This window comes from Salminus brasiliensis, chromosome 15 (genome assembly GCF_030463535.1).
Source record: "Salminus brasiliensis chromosome 15, fSalBra1.hap2, whole genome shotgun sequence".
Taxonomy (NCBI): domain Eukaryota; kingdom Metazoa; phylum Chordata; class Actinopteri; order Characiformes; family Bryconidae; genus Salminus; species Salminus brasiliensis.
The window spans coordinates 34,405,302-34,428,693 of NC_132892.1; the positions used below are offsets into that span (position 1 = coordinate 34,405,302).

The window sequence follows — 23,392 nt, forward strand, 5'->3', positions numbered from 1 at the left end:
GAGGCATTTAGCCACTCTGAGTCTTACCAGAGAAACAGGAACCATCCACACCCGACATAAAGAGACATGCACATTCATATATAAACTTAATCAAGCAAATGACTGAACTGTGTAGACTCTGGATGAACATCATTGAAGCTGACGTTGAATTCAGGATGATGATCCTCCTAGTCTTCACCATCTACCTGATCTCAGGTCAGTTTATCTTGTTCAGTTTAATAAAAGTTTATTAACCTTCTGATAATGGATTGTAGAAGTGAATGGAGAATTGGTTGGAATTTGAATCTGATTGGCAGGTCAAGTGAGCTGCTTTGATGTGATTGGTTATTCAGGAGGTAGTGTCATGATCTACTGTGAACATCAACAGTATGGGACAATCTGAAAAATACTTTTGTAAAGAGACACCAAAGCAGTGTTTCTACATACAAATAAAGAAATTCTGGGTTCATGAAGACAGAGTTTCTCTGCTCAACTCAGCTGGAGTTCTTTCAGTGATCTACAGACAGCTGAGCTCAGAAGATACCGGATCATATCAGTGTGGACAGACTGGAGTGTGGAATCACACTGTGAACCTGGAAGTGAAAACAGGTCAGAAACTATTAGTAGTAAATATTAGAAATCATATTTCATAAAATGATGTCACACATTTTTAACAAAAACATGAAATACTATGTACATTACTGTGTTTGATTGACAGATCCATGTGATTTGGGGCCAAAGACTGTGACTGCGTTTCTGGGAGAGACCATCACCATCAACTGTTCCTATTCAGAGGAGTTTAAAACAAACACCAAGTCCTTTGAAAAAATGGACGGTCAATATTATACATATTTACCACAGAGTCTCAGAAAGACAGGTTCTCCATCTCTGATGACAGAAGCTCTAAAGTGTTCAGTGTGAGAATCACTGATTTGAAAGAAGAGGATGAAGGAGTTTATTTCTGTGGAGTGGGGATGGGACAGAAGTCAGTTAGTTATGATGCTTTCTTCTCAGAGATTCAGCTACAGGTTAAAGGTGAGATACATGAACTACTCTTCTCAGTGTTCAGGTAGTTGATAATTAGTGCTGTGGCAAACAGTATTATTTACTAGATCTGTATGTATGTATTTATTTGAGCAGTAATGGAATAATTGTAGTTATTGTAAATAATTCCACCTGACGTCACCATTGGAGAAAATGTCATTCGTTGTTGTTAAGTGACCAACTGTTCTGGCATCGAAATGGTAGAATGAACTTCCCCTTGGTGTCGCTCGCTGTCTTTAAACTCAGACTGAAGACCATCCTCTTCTGAGAGTACTTGGGTGAACAGTAGAGTACTATGGTCTCCATATTGACTTGTGTTCAGTAGAGTCTAAGATTAGAGGGATCAATTTTAGTCTATTTAAACTAGCTGAGGTTATTCTTCAGTAAACAGTGAAGCACTTTTTTAAGTTGCTCTAAAAAGATAGAGATGTATAAACTGTATTTTTTTCTATAAATTTAATAACAGTAATATACAGGACCACATCAACAAAACCAACAGTGACCATCTGATGAGGAACCTTCCAGTACGATCTCAGTCATTACTCAGAACTCCCTCTTTCATTCTATATTCATATTAAATATGTTCAGGCAGAACGTCAGAGCTTTAGGCTCCACACCAGGAACTTAAACAGATGTGGAGCTAGGGGGTTCCTGGTTAAATTGAGGAGATGTTTGGGGTGATTGTCTGTTCTTTCTGTCTCTTAGCTCCAAGTTCCTTTGTCATCATCATCACAGTGAGTGTCTGTGTGGTTCTGGTGCTGCTGATTGGAGGATTAATACTGATCTTCTACAAACTCAGATGCACCAAAACACAAGGTACTGTTGTTCTTGAACTTATTATATCTCTGAGAGCATCTGATGTTCTGGTGGCCCTCTAGTGGAAAGTAAATGAAAATAACACATATAAATATATAACTGATTGTTCCTTTTTTGTTGCAGACTCTCCCATCACCATTCCACAATCAGGAACAAATGACACAGTGAGTAAAAAGGTTTGTCATTTTTTTATGGTCTTACACTGAATATGTTTGTTGTAGTCCTTCCTAGTTGGAGGTCTTGTTGTGGCGAAAGGGCTTGAGAGAAGGGCTAGGTGTTCCTGGCTGGGTCTCCCAAACAGGAGATGAACAGAAGATCCTAACAAACACAACCCAAAAAAAGCAACCCAACAAAGCTGAGTATAGTAATGGAGCACCCTGCCTGGAAAAGAGTTGCTGGGACATACCCCTGAAGCCAGGATTTTGGGTCATGTCAGCAGGCGAGCACCTGGTGGCTGGGCAGCCCACATAATACAGGTGGGCTTAGCCTGGACAAGTACTGTGGGACAACCATGAACCATCCACAAGGTTCTGATTAGGAAGGTGGTGCAAGGACACTTGGTGTTAAGAAATTGGCTCCTGGTACTTGGAATGTAACCTCTTTGGGGGGTAAGGATCCTGAGCTGGTGTTGAGAGATACCAACAAGGGATAGTTGAGCTCACCTTTACATGCAGAATGTGCTCTGAAACCAAATGATGTAGTTTCTGTTCTGATTGTGGAACCATGTACTAGCTCTTTACCCTCTCTCTGATAGTTGAGAGGGCATAAACATTTGCCACTTCAGTCTACCTGTATTTTGTTTTGCTAATACATCCTGTGGGAGATGTTCCGGGAGTATGTGGCATCAGCGTTGCTAATGTGAGGTGTGAGGTCCTTGTACACCCATCAGGGCTGTGCCTTGTCTCCACTCCTGTTTGTGGTATTCATGGACAGGATAGCAAGGCACAGCTGGCGGCAGCAGGGCTTCTGGCATGGAGGCCAGTTGATGGTGTCTCTGCTGTTTGCAGGTGATGTTGTCTACTTTTATAGGTGGTAGAGGGTAAGCCTTCCCCAAATGTTATCTGGCATGACCGACTGGGATCATGCCCAGAGAAAGGTATGATGTCTTCCAGCAGGCCTTGGGGGCTCTAAGGGATCCCCAAGCAGAAGCTGGTAGAACATGCTAGAACATGCTATTGCCACCACAATGCTGAATTGAACAAAGCCGCAGAAAGATGATGGCAATGTTTTTTGTTGGTAGTTCTATTATTTATAGACCATGACATTATACTCTTTTAATTATACTTTGTGTGTTTCTCTAATTTCAGTTGTGTGAAAATGACCTACCAGTTTACCAGAACAACATTGGGATAGGTCTAATCAACCAGAACCTGCAACCTAACTCCAGCCAAACGGATTCACTATATCAGAGCCTGGATCCCAAAAGCATAGAGCCAGATTCAATTTACGACAGACTACAGCCCAAGACCAATCAGATTCAGTCTGTGAGAACCTAAATTCATCAAACACCAAAACACCAACTACTTTATTAGCACCTATTAGCAACTAAACCCCAACACCAACCAATCAGATTTGATCTGTGAGAATGTTAACCACAACTAACAGAGTTTGGAACCTAAGGACCAGATTCGTTCTGCACATGATGAAGCTCATACACTGCTTTTCTTTAGAAACTTGCACATTTTATTAGAGATAATGATTAAATGTGAAATTTAAATGGCAACAAAGCTATTAATGTGTTAATTGAATTTTTATGCTTATTTAAATAATAACATGTTGCAGTGATGAAATCATTTTATATTTTTCTTCAATTTACTTAAATTTGTTTGTTAAATTTTATCTTATTTTCTTATATCTGAATCATATTAAATCATTGTTCCAGGGCTTTATTTTGTCTTAATAAACTGACAGTTTTATCTCAGACTCCAGTGAATGAAAAATCTTTATTTATGAGCCTAATAAAGTTCTGTAATATATTGAGATGATTGAGAAAACATATGTAAATACACAATCATAATCAACAAAACTAATTAAATAAAATAATGATGATCACTCTGAAGGAAAGTAAAGATTCTTAATGTATCAAGAGATGGTTTTGATAACCTGCCGTTAGACAGTCGTTTCTAATTGTTGGTTCAATAAGCTGAGATTCATCCCTACCCTCCCACTCTCTACTGCACCTCCTTTCATTTAGGATGGATCAGTTGTAGAAATGGAAACAGATGTAGAAATAGTAAAAACTGAAAATGAAAAGAGACATTCTTGACTATCTATAATCATCCTTCTCAGATCTGCACTGAACTCCTTGGACTGTGTGTTGGTCAAACCAATGAAAGATGTCAATTAAACGTGTTTTTTAACCTGTAGTCCATCATGATCACTAACAGGGAATTAAAAGCTCCTGGTCCTGCAAAGTCCTGGAAAATGTAAACTGTTGCACCAAATTCCTGTTTATGTCTATTAAAGTTGTTATGAGCTAATAGATGTAGTCCATCATGATCACTAACAGGACGTTACAAGGTCTTGATCTTGGCAAGTTAAAAGATATTTTGGAACTTTCAGCAGCCCTGAATCAATCATCTAAGTGGGTGACGGTGTCTGAAAAAGTTGGTGATGGTCTGTTCTTTCTGTCTCAGGATCTATCCAAGGTTCTCTGTCATCATTATCACTGTGAGTATATGTGTGGTTCTGCTGCTGTTTGAAGGACTAACACAGATCCTCTAAAAACTGAGATGCACCAAGACAAGAAGGTACTTTATAAACACACACAACACCAATTATGTTCATGTTAAATATGTGAACTATTAGACTATGGTGAAAGATTGATTTGGCACCTTTTAAAAAGTCATCTGAGCCAGAGTGTAAAAAATGACACTAGAAGGCCTGAAGCCCACTGTATCTAAACATCCTGCTCTGTAGTAAACATATGAAGTTCTGTAGTTCCCACACCTGGTTGATGCCAAACCTCACTCTAGTGGAGAATAAAGGAACAGAACATTGCTATAATATGTTTTCTTTCTTTCTACAGACTCCACCTCTATCAGCAGATCATCAGCAACCAATGATCCAGTAAGTGAAGGAAACTGCCGACTTAAAAACATTAATTACTGACTGTAATTATATTATATTATAATTTGAGAATTTCCCCACTGTGGGACTAATGAAAAATGATCTTATCTTATCTTATAGAAGACGATTTACACAAATTACCAGTTTTATCTAACTGTAAACAAACAGTCCCAGATTTAGCACTTTTAACAGAGCAGATACCTCAGATTACACTGTGTGCACTAAATACATTCATTACACTTACAGAATATTTATCAGAACTGTGTAATCCCCATTCTGACATTATCTGAATACCTGAGGTTCTGATTTAGAGAGCAGATCAGACATGTTCAAATCTGAATCACAATGAGTTTATATTCTAGCTGTTTACTGCAGGCGGTTATGTAGGTTACAGAAATGCTGGTCTTCATAGTCTGGAATTTTTACTACTGTTTGATTTTGATTTCAGATTGATTGTGTCCAATCTACCAGAACCTGGGAGCCAACACCATCGATTAAAATTTAGTCTGTGAAAATCTGAACCTTACCAATAAATTCCAACACACTCCAACCAATCAGTCTACCAGACTCTAAACCTCAACACCAACCGATCCGACTCAATTTGCTAGAGCCTAAACCCATCTACCAACCAATTAAAATTCAGTCTACCAGAGTTTAAATCCTAACACCAATGAATCAGGTTCAGTCTATCAGAGTCTAAACCCCAACACCAACCAATCAGGTCCAGTCTACCAGAGTCTAAACCACAACATCAACCAATCAGATTCATTTGAGCCTAAACTCTAAAACTAACCAATCAGATCCAGTATAGCAGATCAGACACCCTAACACCAACCAATCAGATATTACTTTTTTTTAGATCATGCTGCCAAATAATTAAATGTAAATATATAAAGAGTTAGTCTACCAGAGTCTAAACCCCAACACCAACCAGTCAGATTCATCTGAGCCTAAACCCCACCAGCAACCAATTAGGATGAGTCTACCAGAGTCTTAACCACAAAATTAACCTCACCAATAACAAAACTCAGTTTACAAAATTCAGTTTAAAGAAGCCTAACCCCCAACAACAACCAATCAGATCCAGTCTAGCAGATCCGACACACAACCTTTTTTTTAGATCAAACTTTTTTTTAGATCACGCTGCCAAATAATTAAATGTAAATATATAAAGAGTAACTGCATGTAAAAATTAATATATGTAAATTTATACAAATGTTAATTTGATAATTGAAATAATTAAACATTTCTGTAAACATTGCAGTAAAGGATTACAGCCTTCATAAATTTATAATTTATGTATCTTTTTTTATTAAACTGAACTTCTAATACTATGGTAACATATTTTAAGACATGGACTCTTCTTCTGTTAACTTACTACTAGAAGTTAAGACTCCATTTTTATGATCATGAGAAAGACTGTGATTTAAACAGTGGGTTACATTGAGAAACCTGCATCTTTTGACCATCACCTTCACCAGTATATGTCGGTCAGTGATGCTGATGGGAGGAGCTGGTGATGTTGAGAAATGCTGACCCTTCCAGAGAAAGAGGAACCAACCAAACTAGACAAAAGGGAAGACAAAGAACACACTCCGATACCAGAAACAGCAAAGATTTAAGTGGAGTTTCAGTGAAGATCAGTGAAGCTTCCTCAGTTCAGATGATGATCCTCCTCATCTTCACCTTCTACCTGATCTCAGGTCAGTTTTTCTACTGAAGTTTGACGATCTTATCTACAGTTCTTACAGGTTATTTCACACAGCAGCATGAGCTCCATACGATTAGTACTGATGATGGAGGACGTTCTTGTGATCTTGTTGTGATGCTGAACTGTAGAAGTGAGAGAATTTTGTGAAATTTATTGAGAGATTACTGAGAATCTTTACTCTGATTGGCAGGTCCAGTAGGCTGTTTTGATGTGATTGGCTACCCAGGAGGCAGATTCACAATCTTCTGTGAACATCAACAGTATGGACGATCTGAAAACTACTTTTGTAAAGAGACACCAAAGCAGTGTTTCTATGGAAAAAAAGAGAAAATCTGGGTTCATGAAGACAGAGTTTCTCTACTGGACTATCCTGATGCTCTTACAGTGATCTACAAACAGCTGAGCTCAGCAGATACCGGATCATATCAGTGTGGAGAGACTGGAGTGTGGAGTCACACTGTGAACCTGAGTGTTAAAACAGTTCAGAAACATTCAATATTAGAAATCATATTTCATAAGATTATCAGCAACATCACACCTTTATAAATGAGAAGATATTCTGTGGAGTTCTTGACCTACATCACTTTGTTTGATTGACAGATCCATGCTGTTCAGGGTCAAAGACTGTGACTGGTTATCTGGGAGAGAACGTCACCATAAGCATTTTCTATCCAGATGAGTTTAAGGGAAACACCAAGTTTTTAGAAAAACTGAATGGTCAATCTTTCACTGCAGTGGCAAATACCAGAGAGTCTCCAGAAGACAGATTCTCCATCTCTAATGATGAAATATCTAAAACTCTCAGTGTGAGGATCCGTGATGTGAGAGAAGACGATGGTGGAGTGGGTGTTGGAAGAGAGTCAGTGAGTTACAACACTTTCTTCACTGAGATTCAGCTACAGGTTAAAGGTGAGAAACATGAACTCTTCTCAGTGTTCAGGTAATTGAGGATTATGGGTCTGATCAGGCTCACCAAAATTTCACCATGTTACACAAAGGGAGTCGAGGCAAGCGGTCAGTACAGTTGCAGTCAGAATTGGATCATTGGCTGGATGCAGTATTTGACTACGGCAGAATTGGTGAAGTTTACGAGTTTCCAGAACTTTCTTAGCCTGCTTTACCCTTTCTAATCCACCTCTGCTGTGTGTTTGGGGTCATTGGGTCTCATTCACCAATATCTTCCTAAGAATTGTCTTAAATGAGTCCTTGAGAAAAGTCCTAACAGAAATTCGAGGACAGATTCATGATGTGTTTTAAGGAGCAGAATTATTCTCAGCTCTGATCCTATAATGATGATCCCTCTGTCCTCCTAGACTGATCAAATCCCACCTTAGAAAACACTGGAGAATTCCAGAATATTTGTGAAAAACTGCAGAAGTGGGTTTTAAATAGACTTTCCTTCTGAAGAACAGTTCATGAAAAAGGTCCAATGTCCTGTTGGAACAGCCACCAGTGACCAGGACTAAACTGTCTAGCTGATGGTTCGAGGATACAGTGCTCCTTTTTCATTATTTCACTCACTTTGAGCAGTTAAGGTGTTGGTCCATTCCTTCTGTTTCTCAGCTCCAGGTTCCTCTGTCACCATCATCATTCTGACTGCCTGTGTGGTTCTGCTGCTGATTGGAGGATTAATACTGATCTTCTACAAGCTGAGATGCACCAAGACACAAGGTACTACACACACACACACAGCACCAATCATGGTAATGTAAATTACTTGGGAGATTTCTGCCTAATTAAGTTTGTTAAGTAATTGGTAATTGATTATAAGTTACTGTTAAGGGCAGTGTACTGAGTCCTCTGTTGTTCACCCTGCTGACTCATGACTGTGTTGCGAAACACAGTTCTAACAGCATCATAAAGTTCGCCGATGATACAACTGTGCTGGGTCTCATCAGTAAAGGCGATGAGTCAGCATACAGAGAGGAGGTGCAGCAGCTGACAGACTGGTGTACAGTCAACAACCTTCACTGGAATGTAGAGAAGACCAAGGAAATGGTTGTTGACTTCAGGAAAACAAGACACGACCACTCTCCGCTCAGCATCAACGGCTCCTCTGTGGAGATCGTTAAGAGCACCAAGTTCCTTGGTGTCCACCTAGCGGAGAACCTCACCTGGTCCCTGAACACCAGCTCTACAGCCAAGAAAGCCCAACAGCGTCTCTACTTCCTCCGGAAGCTGAGAAAGGCCCGTCTCCCTCCACCCATCCTCACCCTCTTCTATAGGGGAACCATAGAGAGCATCCTGAGCAGCTGCATCACTGCCTGGTTTGGGACCTGCACAGCCTCTGACCGTAAGACCCTCCAACGCATTGTGAGGACAGCTGAGAGGATCATCGGAGTCTCTCTCCCCTCCGTCATGGACATTTACACCACCCGCTGCATCCGCAAAGCAACCAGCATTGTGGATGACTCCACCCACCCTTCACACAGACTGTTCTCCCTCCTGCCATCAGGAAGAAGGTACCGCAGCATCCGGTCCAACACGACCAGACTCTGCAACAGCTTCTTCCCCCAAGCCATCAGACTCCTCAACACAACTCAACTCTGAACTGATATCTTTCTGGTACATGTACACTCTCCCTCTCTCTTTCTCTTTCCAACCATTTACCCCAGATAACATGGGAAGCATTTTTTGCACAAGCATTTGCACTAATAACTTTACTACCTCACTGGACTCTATTTATTGCACATTGCACAATTTGCACACTACCGTCAATTATTTATTATTCTCTGTCTGTACCGTGTTGTGTTGTCTGTCTGCACTTGTTTGTTTGTGTTGCACTTGTGTCTTGTATGCACTGTCTATGTTGCAACATGGTCCTGGAGGAACGTTGTTTCGTTTCACTGTGTACTCTGTATGTAGTTGAAATGACAATAAAACCTACTTGACTTGACTTGAAGTACTGTAATTACCACTGAATGACAAAGTACACAATGCCTGTTCTTGACTGAAAGTAGAAATACCTTTTTTGTAAGTCCTCTCTGTAAGTCCTCTAAATTTCTACTGGAGTTAAAGTAAAAAACAATGTCTGCAGAATTTAATAAATAATTTAATTACTTAATTTTAGATTCAGAGTTTAGTGTTTACAGTTTAGTGACAGTTGCATCATGATTACTCTGGTTTTTCTTTATTTAGAAATGCATCTTATTCTTATAGATATTTTAGAAAAACTCTATTTAAATTTGCTCATCAAAACTACACCTAGCAGTAGATAGAAAATAACAAATTGGGCCTTTAAACCTGTGTGTACTTCATTACAGTTTACCACTGATGGATGAGTGAAAGGGTGGATGGATAAAATGATGCATACATATAATTAATTTATAATTAAATTGGTCAGTTGCACTGATATCAGGAAACAACAGTGCTTCTCTGTGAATCTGCATCTTCTCTAAGATCATAAAAAGGAAATGTTGTAGGTTGGACCTTTGCTGTTAGTTCAGTTCTGATATCATTTAGAAGCTGCAGTTCATGCCTTCAGATCATGACTGAAATAAGAGAAGTGTGAAAGGAGAGAAATCTGAGAATTAGCTCTGGAGTTTTAGTGTCTTCTATTTTACACTAGAACGCCTGAAGCCCACTGTCTGATAAAGGGAACCTCTGTATCTGATCTTCCTGCTCTGTAGGAAACCTAAGAAGTCCTCTAGAAGTTGCCACATCTGGTTGATGCCAAACCCTCCCTCTAGTGGAGAATAAATTAACAGAACATTGCTATAATTGATGTTTTCTCTCTTTCTACAGACTCCACCTCTATCAGCAGATCATCAGCAACCAATAATCCAGTAAGTGAAGGAAACTGTCGAACTAAAAACATCAATATTTTTACTGACTGTAATTATAGAAGAAGATTTACACAAATGACCAGTTTTATCTAACTGTAAACACACAGTCCCAGATTCAGCACCTTTAACAGAGCGGATACTTCAGATTACACTGTGTGCACTAAATACATTCATTACACTTACAGAATATTTATCAGAACTGTGTAATCCCCACTCTGACATTATCTGATTACCTGAGGTTCTGATTTACAGAGCAGATCAGACATGTTCAAATCTGAATCACAATGAGTTTATATTCTAGCTGCTTACTGCAGGCAGTTATGTAGATTACAGAAATGCTGGTCTTCATGGTCTAGTATTTTTTTACAACTGTTTGATTCTGATTTCAGGTTGATTATGAAAACAATCTACCTGGAAACCAGAACACCCCCAGAATGGGTCCAACCTGGGAGCCAACACCATCAACTCAGATTCAGTCTATCAGAGTCTTGATCCCAGAAGTCAAGAACCAAATTCTGTTTACCAAAGTCTAAAAACCTCAAAAGTAACCAATAAGATTTAGTCTGTGAGAATCTAAACCTTACCAATAAATCCCAACACCAGTAGATTCCATTTACTCGAGCCTAAACCCCTCTTCCAACCAATCAATATTCAGTCTACCAGAATTTAAACCCAACACCAATGAATCAGGTTCAGTCTATGAATGTCTAAAGCTCAACACCAACCAATTAGATTCAGTCTACCAGAGTCTTAACCACAACACCAACCAATCAGATTAATCTGAGCCTAAACCCCAACCTCAACCAATCAATTCAGTCAACCAGAGTCTAAACCCAAACTTCAACCAATCAGATTAAGTCATCAGGATTGTCTAAAACCCAACACCAACCAATCAGATTCAATCTACAAACTGAACTCCAGATGCATTTTCCAGAAGTTCTTGTCTTTAAATCATAAACAGTTGGTCTATTTTGTTTAGGTCACGCTGCCAAATAATTAAATGTAAATATATAAAGAGTAACTGCATGTTAATATTGATGATTTGTAATTTTATGCAAATGTCAATGTGATCATTTAAATAATGAAACATTTCTGTAAACTTTACTGTAAAGGATCATGACCTATATCTATCTAACATTTGTACAAGCTTTTCATGACAACTAGCATAAACCTACAGCCACATTAATTAAAGTTCACTACAAGCTCCAGCTGCCATAAAACATAATAAGCCTTTATAACTGATTATGTAGGTTTACGAAAAGCTCATTAATGATCTTCTACAGTAAAATATTATCCATGATTTCTTTTTTTATTTGAATGCAGTGATCAGATCATCAGTTCTTTCACTGTGTTCATGTTCTCCCTGTTTTTATCTGCTACAATCTGAGAATTTTATTATTTATTAAAATATTAAAATGTTTTAATGATCACAAACATGATGGAGGTGTTGACAGTGTTGTTCTTTCTGTGTGCTTTTGCACTCTGTGTACTGAGTGACTTCTTCTGTATTAGAAATTTCACAGTCCTGTTTTGAGGCTCTGCTGTAAGACACTCACTACCAGTTCAACACCATTCAGTTCCCAATCCGGCAAGAAGCTCTCAGTGAAATTAAACAGGCTTTACACACTCACACACTGCCCAGATACACTCAGCACACACAGCATAGACCTCAAGATCCGCTCGGAACCACCAGGTGAAGATCATCACCTTTCTAAATAGATAGTAAAGATATTCTTATTTTATATATGTTGCCATATTATGCCGAAAAATATGTGATTTTTAGAAAATCACATATTTGTCAGCATAATCATTATATTAAGGCATTATATTAAAATATTTCTTCATTTTCAAAGAATAATAAACTGATTTTTTTTGGTCAAACTTTGAACCTCTTGGTGGGAATGAACTTCCACACTGTATAAAAGAAGTGTCTCAATTCATGAATCAATTTTTTTTTTTTTTCTATAATTTTATCATTTTCTTTTGAGTAAACTGAACTTCGAATACTATGGTAACAGATCTTTAGACATGAACTCTTCTACTGTTAACTTACTACTAGAAGTTTTTTATGAACGTGAGAAGGACCAGGTGATTAAACAGTGGGTTACATTTTGACCTTCACCAGCATATGTCGGTCAGTGATGCTGATGGGAGGAGCTGGTGATGTTGAGAAATGCTGACCCTTCCAGAGAAAGAGGAACCAACCAAACTAGATAGAAGGGAGGATGCAGATTCTCACACATAGAGGACAACACACTCTGATACCAGAAACAGCAAAGCTTTCAGTGGAGTTCAGTGAAGATCAGTTAAGCTTCCTCAGTTCAGATGATGATCCTCCTTATCTTCACCTTCTACCTGATCTCAGGTCAGTTTTTCTACTGAAGTTTGAAGAGCTTATCTACAGTACTTACAGGTTATTTCACACAGCAGCATGAGCTCCATAAGATTAGTACTGATGATGGAGGACGTTCTTGTGATCTTGTTCTGATGCTGAACTGTAGAAGTGAGAGAATGTAGTGACATTTATTGAGAGATTATTGAGAATCTTCTCTCTGATTGGCAGGTCCAGTAGGCTGTTTTGATGTGATTGGTTACCCAGGAGGCAGTGTCACAATCTTCTGTGAACATCAACAGTATGGACAATCTGAAAACTACTTTTGTAAAGAGACACCAAAGCAGTGTTTCTATGTAAAAATAAAGAAATTCTGGGTTCATAAAGACAGAGTTTCTCTACTGGACTATCCTGATGCTCTTACAGTGATCTACAAACAGCTGAGCTCAGCAGATACCGGATCATATCAGTGTGGAGAGACTGGAGTGTGGAGTCACACTGTGAAGCTAAGTGTTAAAAGAGGTCAGAAACATTCAATATTAGAAATCATATTTCATAAGATTATCAGTAACATCACACCTTTATAGATGAGAAGATATTTTGTGAAGTTCTTGACCTACATCACTGTGTTTGATTGACAGATCCATGCTGTTCAGGGTCAAAGACTGTGACTGGTTATCTGGGAGAGAACGTCACCATCAGCATTTCCTATCCAGAGGAGTTTAAGGGAAACACCAAGTTTTTAGAAAAACTGAATGGTCAATCTTTCACTGCAGTGGCCAATACCAAAGAGTCTCCAAAAGACAGATTCTCCATCTCTGATGATAAAATATCTAAAACTCTCAGTGTGAGGATCCGTGATGTGAGTGAAGATGATGGAGGAGTTTATTTCTGTGGAGTGGGTGTTGGAAGAGAGTCAGTGAGTTACAACACTGTATTCACTGAGATTCAGCTACAGGTTAAAGGTGAGATACATTAACTCTTCTCAGTGTTGAGGATTATGGGTCTGATCAGGCTCACAGTTTACTGATGGCAGATTCTGAGCTGATTCACAAAGTTTCTGTGTTATGTGGTTAATGTGGTGCAACATATAACACCACTACCTGCCAGTGAGATACTACACCATGTTGGAGACTACACCATGCTTTGATTCCTGGTCTGCGTGACTATGCTGTACTACACCAATAAGAGTCCATGGGCAAGATTCCTAACACTACATTGGCCCAACTGTAATATAAGTTGCTCTGGATAAGAGCGTCAGCTAAATGCCGTAAATGTAAATAAATCTGTTCCTGAAAATAAATGAGAGTGAATATTTCATCATGTTACACGAAGGGAGTTGAGGCAAGTGGTCAGTACAGTTGCAGTCAGAATTGAATCATTGGGTGGATGCTGTATTTGACTACAGTTCTTGGCAGAATTGCTGAAGTTCAGTTAAGTTTATGAGTTTCCAGAACTTTGGAAGGCAGCTACTTTTTTCAGTCCAGGCTAATGTACAACTCTCTTGACTGCGGACAGTGACACTGGTATTCCAGCAGCTATGAGTCCATGGCAGATCTGTGTCATGGTGGTTCTTGGGTCACTCCTGACCATAGTGGTGGGAACCTGGGGTTGAGCCCCAGTTTCCCCATCACATGGGGAATTAAGGGGATTAAGAAAGACTACCAACCCTTTTAAATGCCCCAGCTCACACACATATGAAGACAAAGCCTGGAAAGCTCTGACAGAGGGCTGGACCAGACTCTGCAATAGACTTTTCTCTCTCTCTCTCTCTCTCTCTCTCTCTCATTCACCAACCATTTACCCCAATAGGGGTAGTAGGGGAAGCAGTTTGCACAAATAACGTTACTACCTCACTGGACTATTTATTGCACACTGCATAATTTGCACACTACCCTCTAATTATTTATTACTCTCTGTCTGTACTGTGTTGTGTTGTCTGTCTGCACTTGTGTTCTTTATGCACTGTGTCTACGTTGCACCATGGTCCTGGAGGAACGTTGTTTCGTATCACTGTGTACTCTGTCTGTAGTTAAAATGACAATAAAACCCACTTGACTTGACTTGACTTGACTTGAGAGGTGAGGGACTTGGAGGGACTCAGCTAAGACTTAAGCTTAAGGCTACAGGGGACTCATTAAGCCAGTAGGCTTTAGGTTTCTGTAGGTTGCTGTACTCCATCCTGATCACTAACAGAAAGTTAGGAGGTCTTTGCTTTCAGCAACACTTGGATATTTTGGGTGGATGCCTGTGTTGATTTCAGAAAACACCAAAGACCCAAACTTGTGGCAGCTCCTGTTGGTTTGGATATACATGTTTACTGATTATTGTATCAGCACCAGTGACCCACAGGAGCACACCAGCAGCACCAACACTATCTACATCTGGTAAAGAACCTTCCAGGAAGAAGGTTTATTCATGGTTCAGAACCTCTTTCATTCTGTACTCATGTTCAGGCGGAGCTTCAGAGCTCCACACCAGAAACCTGGTTAGATTGTGGAGGTGTTGGTGGTCATGTGTGTTTGTGTGTGTGATAAAATTGGTCATGGTTCTGTTCTTGGTCTCTCAGCTCCAGGTTCCTCCGTCGTCGGCATCACTGTGGGTGTCTGTGTGGTTCTGGTGCTGCTGATTGGAGGATTAACACTGATCTTCTACAGACTGAGATGCACCAAGACACAAGGTACTGCTTACACTTCACATCAATTTCAACATCAACAACTGACTGAGCATGTGTACGTTTTTAAATTTGTATAGGATTCGTAGTCTTCCAGCCTAAGAATCTTCCAGTAATCTAAAAGTGAGGACCATACCTTCAGGCTGATTAAAATAAGAGGAATGCAAGAGTGCTAGAGTGGTATAAAGCCCCCCAGCATTGAGCTGTGGAGCAGTGGAAGAACTGTGTTCTCTGAAATGATAGATGGAGCTCCATCCAGTAGTTTTGGGATGAGGTGGGGTGCTAATCATCCAATAATAAATCCTCACAGCAATGCTCCTCCAAAGTCGAGTAGAAAGTCTTGGAGAGACAGTTACTCCGACAGTAAAATCAGCTCTTTTTAATATCCTTCATTTTAGAAGAAACAGTCAATGAACATGTGTCCCAATACTTTGTCCTTATCATGTATAAATGAGGAAGAGACGTTCTGAGAAATCTTATTTTGCATAACACTCATTTAAAGGACGGGAGGAAGGAAGCTTTCTGAATCTATTGTTGGGGCAATAGATTCATACTGAGCCTCCAGAATGGAGACTTCCACATTTATTGTGTTCTCATGACATAAAAGACCAGTTTTTTTCCAGTTTTTTATATATCTGGCATCTCGACACATACCTTACTAGTGGTGCATATGCTACTATCACTGTGAGACAATGTAAACCAGCATTAGCCTTCAAATGAAGATGCAAAAGGTTCTTTATATAGAAGAACCACTTTGATATTAATGCAAGACCAGATACACATGTGGACAAAATTGTTGGTACCCCTCAGTTAATGAAAGAAAAAACCCACAATGGTCACAAAAATAACTTGAATCTGACAAAAGTAATAATAAATAAAAAAATCTATGAAAATTAATTGATTAAAATTGATTTTGAACCGTGCTTCAACAGATTTAAAAAAATAAAAGTAATCAAGGTGTGTCCACTAATTAGCATCATAAGTGTCTACAATCTTGAAATCAGTCAGTGGGCCTATATATAGGGCTACAGGTAGTCACTGTGCTGTTTGGTGATATGGTGTGTACCACACTCAACATGGACCAGAGGAAGCAAAGAAAGAGTTGTCTCAGGAGATTAGAAAGAAAATTATAGTCAAGCATGTAACATTTAAATGTTCTTCACACTCACATTTATTTTATACAAATTGTTCTGGATGGAACCCCAAATGGTGCTACTGTGGCATTGCTCAAAGAAAGTTCTGTAGCACCTTTAATTGAGAATATGGCTGTTCCAATGTCTGATTAACACCCCCCCAATGTCTGATTAAAGTCCCAGGCTTGCACCATAAATGTGTGTTGCCCAAAGCATCTTCATTGGTCTACAGCTCCTCCTGATCACACTTCTTCATCAAAGAGGTTTACGATAAACCACAAGTTCTTCTTCAGCTTCAACCATCTCACCTCTTTGAGTTTGGCTTTAACCTAAGAAGGTGGAGTTTCAGGGGTGATGTTTCTGTGAAATGCCATATTTCATGTCTCAATTTGTGAACAGGTGCACAGTAAAGGTACCACAGAGGAACCACTTTTGGTTTCATAAAGAAGCATGCTTGTAATAGAAATGATTGAAAGTGAAAAATTGTTACATTTGTAAAGAACCTGGTAAAGAAGGCTCTTTAAACACGGTTCTTAATGAAATCAATAGTGGTTCTTTTATGGTATCACTCAAATAACCCGTCATGGCATCTTAACCCCTCTAACGTAAAAAGGCTTATTACCTAAAGGCTTATAAGGTGTATTCCTCAGTAACTACAGGGACTCGGCCTGCCTGCGAACGATAGGCTGTTTAAGGGGTTAATGTTTAAGAGTGTAGAATGTATAGAATCCTGTAGCTGTAGCTACACTTGCTGTAGCTTCCTGTAGCTGCCCGCATCAGATTCAAAACCCTGACGCTGGCCTACAAAGCCAAGAACGGACCAGCCCCTCCGTACTTGATGGCAATGGTCAAAAGCCGATCCGCACCAAGAGCCCTTCGAGCTTCAAATACTGCTCGGCTCGACCCGCCATCCCTCAAAACCCGTGGAAGACAAGCGTCCATGATTTTTTCTGTCCTGGCACCAAAGTGGTGGAACAAGCTTCCCCTGGGTGTCCGAACGGCCGAATCACTCGCTGTCTTCAAACGCAGACTGAAGACCCACCTCTTCACAGAGTACTTGGACAATTAGAGTACTATGGTCGCCTTATTGTATTGTGTTTAGTAATGTCTAAGCTTAGAGGTATCTTTTGAACTATTAGTCTATTCTAACTAGCTAAGGCTTTTCTTGGGTAAATAGCAAAGCACTTTGTAAGTCGCTCTGGATAAGAGCGTCTGCTAAATGCCGTAAATGTAAATGTAAAAGTAAATGTAGAATTAGTGATCTGTTGTAGACTCTTCCATTAGCACCCTGTTTCATTTAACTTCCTAATTCTTAATTTTATTCTAAATCTTTGTGGTCTGCAGGCTCCACCTCCCCACCAAATATGACAACCATGGGAAATGTAAATGAAGTGAGTATCTGTGTCTGTATCTGAAAGTACGTAGGTATGCGAAGCTGCAAAGATGTTCTTTTCTTCTAACAGTTTGTTTCTGTCCTCAGGTTTCTCACTCTGAGAAGATTAGAGACACCACATTAAATTCAGACCCCAGAGCAACTTCCAACTCATCCACTGACCCTCCTGTCCAGAATAGGTGCAGTGTGCAACAGTTACCTACCCTCACCCCGGAAGGCCTTGTGTACGCTACTGTGAGCTTCCAGGAAAACCCAGGTTCTTCCACTAATGCCAGAGTCAACATCAGTAAGGAGGAACCTGATACTGAGTATGCCACTGTCAATGTCCAGTAAAATAATCTATTACCAATTCTGAAAACGTCTGTGTTGATTATTTGATTGGTATAGGCATTTTAGTAACTCAGTTTATCATTAATAAGGACTTTGAACATATTAATATGAAAGGGAAGCAGTGACCAGTAGTCCTTGCCAAATAGTCAAGTCAAGTCAAATTTATTTGTATAGCGCTTTTTACAACTGTTGTCGTCACAAAGCAGCTTTACATAATTAGTACTTAATAAAGAACAGAGACAGAGAAGAAAGAAGGAATAACATGAAGCGTCAAAGACCCCCGTGAGCAAGCCAACGGCGACAGTGGCAAGGAAAAACTCCCTCAGAGCTGGAGGAAGAAACCTTGGGAGGAACCAAGGCTCACAAGGGGGACCCATCCTCCTCTGGCCAGACTGTTTTAAACATTAATGATAAAAATTACCAAAGCAGATACAACAGAAAGTTAATAGTGGTGATATTAATAGTGTCAGACAGGCACGAGTCCATCTAGGTTTCAGCACGGCCACCAAACAGGCAGCAGCAGCTGGCGGGTGAGCCATGGGTGGTGGCGGGTTGGGGGGGGACCCGCTGGCCGGACTGGTAGGTGGCAGCTGGTTAGATGCAGGTAGAGGGGACCTCAGTGGGCAATCTTCCTGCAGATCGGGCTGGGTGGCCATTTACTCGGGGAAGGTAAAGAGAGAGAAGTTAGTTCTAAGAGGAATTTTATGGAGTGCAGAGAACGTTGAGAATCAGCATCTGGGTATGTCTGACGACTCCAGCAGGTCTGATTATCACAGCATAATTAAAAGGAGAGAGCCAGAAGGTAACACGGACACGGGCGTACCCTGAGAACACCAGCATCTATCTGCTCCACCGTCAACAAACCTGAGTGATCGCATGTAAGCAGCGAGACGACAGCTCCAGCATCTCAGTGTACTACAATTCCCTGGGTCCGCGAACCCCTGGACCTGCAGCCCTTATCTAAGAAACATTAATTACCAAAAGCTAAACTAAACATATACGTTTTCAGCTTAGATTTAAAGATTAAGACTGTGTCTGAGTCCCGAACATTATCTGGAAGGTTATTCCAGAGCTGGGGGGCTTTATAAGAAAAGGCTCTTCCCCCTGCTGAGCTTTTCTGAATTTTGGGAACGCGTAAGAGGCCAGCACCCTGAGATCTAAGTAGTCTTGATGGTTCGTAATATACTATAAGATCCTGCAGGTACTCAGGAGCGAGGCCATGTAGGGCCTTATATGTTAATAAAAGAATTTTGTATTCAATACGGAATTTAACTGGGAGCCAATGAAGTGCTGATAGAACTGGACTGATATGGTCGAATTTTCTAGTTTTAGTAAGGACCCTGGCTGCAGCATTTTGCACCAGCTGAAGTTTATTGAGGTTCCTGCTGGAACAACCTGACAGTAGTGCATTACAGTAATCTAGCCTTGAGGTAATAAAAGCATGTACTAGCTTTTCTGTGTCTTGTAGTGATAAGGAGTTTCTTAGTTTGGAGATGTTCCTAAGCTGCATAAAGGCTGTTCTACTAATATTAGCTATATGTCAAATGATAAATCTGAGTCGAATGTGACGCCAAGATTTTTAGCTGCTAAACCAGGAATGATAGAAGAATCAGCCAAGTCTAACATTAAGTCTGATAGTTTATTTCTAGAGTCTTTTGGACCTAAAAGGAGAACTTCGGTTTTGTCACTGTTGAGGAGAAGGAAGTTATGTGACATCCAGAGTTTTATATCCTTTACACAGTCCTCCATTTTCTGTAGTCTAAATTTATCGTCAGGTTTGGCTGATATATAGAGCTGTGTGTCATCTGCATAGAAATGGAAATTAATGCCATGTCTGCTTATAACTGAGCCCAGTGGTAACATGTATAGTATAAATAATAGTGGTCCTAAAATTGAGCCTTGCGGAACTCCATATCTTACTTCTGCGTAGTTTGAGGATAAATCATTTATCTTTACAAATTGGAAGCGTCCCGTTAGATATGATTGGAACCATGATAGGGCTGTCCCTGTGATTCCAACCATGTTCTCTAATCTTTCTAGTAATATAGAATGATCTATTGTATCAAAGGCTGCACTAAGGTCTAGTAGGACTAATAAAGATATGTAGCCTTGATCAGAGGCAAGAAGGAGATCATTCGTAATCTTCACTAGGGCTGTCTCTGTGCTGTGATTGAGTCTAAATCCAGACTGGAATTTTTCATACATGTAATTTTTACTCAGGTATAAGCAGAGTTGTTGGGCCACGGCTTTTTCTAATATCTTAGATACGAATGTTAAGTTTGAGATGGGTCTATAATTAGATAATACGCTAGGATCAAGATTTGGTTTTTTGATTAAAGGTTTTATAACTGCTATTTTAAGGGTTTGGGGTACATGCCCAAGGCTAAGGGATGAATTTACAATTGTTAAAAGAGGTCCAATTATAATTGGGAGAATTTCTTTTAGCAATTTAGAGGGAATCGGGTCGAGTGTACATGTTGTACAATTAGCTGAGGATATAATTTTTTCTAGTTCAGGCTGTGGAAGTGGGTAGAAGGCTTCCAGCCTTTGTTCTACAACTAAGTTTTGTTTTAAAGCAACTACATCAGGTGACGGCCATGTTTGATTTAATAAGCAGGGTTGGATTTGTTGTCTAATATTTTCTATTTTATTATTAAAATAGTCCATAAAAACATGACTAGTTAAAGATGTTGGGATCTGGGGTTGAGTATCTGCCTGGCTTTTAGTAAGTTTAGAGATCTCATTAAAAAGAACTCTGGGATTGTTTTTGTTTTTCTCGATCAGCGAGGCCAGATACACTGAGCGAGCTTTAATGAGTGTCTTTCTATATTGACTAAGGCCGTCCTTCCACGCAGAGTGGAACACCTCTAGTTTGGTCGTCCGCCATTTACGCTCTAGTTTCCACACTGTTTGTTTTAAGGTACGAGTTTGATCACTGTACCACGGTGCAAGCCTTTTTTGCCTCATAATTTTATTTTTGAACGGTGCTACTTTGTCTAAGGTTGATCGAAGGGTATTCTCTAGATCGTTTGTTAATTTAACTAGCTCCGTTTGGTCTGACGGAGTGTAAGCTAAGGTCGATAGGGGTGGGAGATGTTTAGTAAACTGTACAGCTGTCATTGGTGTTATTGTGCGCTTTAGGCAGTGTTGGGGAGAAGAATTTACATTTTGCCTAAGATGTAGCTCAAAGGAGATTAGATAATGATCTGATATTACTGAGCTTTGAGGTAGAATATTTAGCTGATCAATGCTAACACCCAGGGTCAGGACTAAATCTAGGGTATGATTACAGTAATGTGTGGGTCCAGTTACGTTTTGTATGATGCCGACCGAATCTAAAATTGATACATACGCCTTTGTTAATGGATCGTCTGCTTTTTTGAAGTGAATATTAAAGTCTCCTACTATTATAACTTTGTCACTGCACACTGCCAAGTCTGCAGAAAAATTACTGAATTCTTTTAAAAATTCAGAGTAGGGCCCTGGAGGCCTATAAATATTAATCAGTGAGAAAACATATTTATTTGTGGCCGGATTTGATATATTAATGTAGATAAGCTCAAAAGAAGTGAAGGTGTTACAGTGTTTTTGAATAATCTCTAGTGTTTTCTGGTAGATTATGCATACTCCACTGCCTGATAATCTAGGGCTATGTACATATTTATAGCCTGCGGGGGTGGCTTCATTTAGAGCTATATGTTGATCAGGTCTAATCCAGGTTTCGGTGAGGCAGAAAACATCTAGTTTCTGATCACATATAATTTCATTCACGATCACTGCTTTTGAGGATAGTGTTCTAATGTTAAGTAGACCGAGCTTTAGGTCTGAGGTGCTGCTGTTATCGTTGAAATGAGAGATTTTAACACTGATTAAATTATTAAAACGAGCTGATCTAGATGTTCTCTGTTTGGCTTTAATTCGGGGCACAGACACAGTCTCAATACGGTGAAACCTGGGTGACGCCTCAAAGCAGCTCGCAGACGGTCGGTTTAGCCGGTCTGTCTGCGGCCTAGTGATTCCACATTCATCTATACAGTTAGAACTTGATGGTTAGAGATCATATGTCTGTCAGCTTCAGGAGATATTAAAGTTCTCACCATTTATCCACCATTTGGATATTAGTCATCCATTTTAATCCAGGTTATTTCAATGTTTTGGTTTTATTATTCCCTCGTTAACTTGCCCTTGTCTTTTACACTTAAAGGAATCCTCAAACTGCATCCTTTTTTTTACTTTAGTAGTTCAGTGTTGCATTTTCTTTTTTAAAACTACATTTTATTATATATTTCATTGTGCATAAACCATTTTGTAAATCATAAAGCCTTTTTAAACTTAAAAAAAATCAAAACTGTATTTTCAAATCTTGATTATTCTGAAAGTAGAGTAGAAGTAATAGAGTTATTATTGAAAATTGACCTTTTCCTATGGACAAATGAGACAAAAATGGAACTTTTTGCCAAGGTACATCAGCTCTATGTTCACAGATGGAAAAATGAAGCATATCAAGAAAAGAACACTGTCCTTACTGTGAAACATGGAGGAGGCTCTGTTATGTTCTGGGTTGCTTTGCTGCATCTGGCACATGGTGTCTTGAATCTTTGCAGGGTACAATGAAATCTCAAGACCATCAAGAGATTCTAGAGAGAAATGTGCTGCCTAGTGTCAGAAAGCTTATTCTCAGTCACAGGTCATGGGTCTTGCAACAGGGAAAGACCCAAAACACAGCTAAAAACACCCAAGAATGGCTAAGAGGAAAACATTGGACTATTCTGAAGTGGTGTCTGGAAAAGGCACCCTTCAAATCTGAGACAACTGGAGCAGTTTGCTCATGAGGAGTGGGCCGAAATACCTGCTGAGAGGTGCAGAAGTCTCATTGACAGTTACAGGAATCATTTGATTGCAGTTATTGCCTCAAAAGGTTGTGCAACAAAATATTAAGTTAAGGGGACCATCATTTCTGTACAGGCCTATTTCATGAGTTTATTTTTTATAATAATTCGGTTGAAGCATGGTTGAAAAGCAATGTCTGACTTTCATTGGTTAATTCTCATAGCATTTTTATTTGTTATTACTTTTGTCAGATTCAGGTTCTTTCTGTGACTATTGTGGGTTTTTTTTGTTTAAAC

At 39.5% G+C, this 23,392-nt stretch overlaps 2 protein-coding genes and 1 pseudogene across 2 annotated transcripts; all 3 read left to right on the top strand.

The window, feature by feature from the left end:
• Positions 1–122: 122 nt before the first annotated feature.
• On the top strand, positions 123–3,335 carry LOC140535591 (polymeric immunoglobulin receptor-like; annotated as a pseudogene).
• A 4,776-nt stretch (positions 3,336–8,111) lies between these two features.
• On the top strand, positions 8,112–9,428 carry LOC140535702 (uncharacterized). The gene is made up of 2 exons (XM_072657154.1): positions 8,112–8,290; positions 8,464–9,428. Exons 1-2 carry the CDS (start codon positions 8,274–8,276, stop codon positions 9,167–9,169), a joined length of 723 nt encoding a protein of 240 aa, XP_072513255.1. The 5' UTR covers positions 8,112–8,273; the 3' UTR covers positions 9,170–9,428.
• Positions 9,429–12,732: 3,304 nt separating this feature from the next.
• LOC140535592 (polymeric immunoglobulin receptor-like) lies at positions 12,733–18,269 on the top strand. The gene is made up of 6 exons (XM_072656988.1): positions 12,733–12,769; positions 12,968–13,258; positions 13,378–13,701; positions 15,306–15,416; positions 17,888–17,934; positions 18,024–18,269. Exons 1-6 carry the CDS (start codon positions 12,733–12,735, stop codon positions 18,267–18,269), a joined length of 1,056 nt encoding a protein of 351 aa, XP_072513089.1.
• Positions 18,270–23,392: the final 5,123 nt, after the last annotated feature.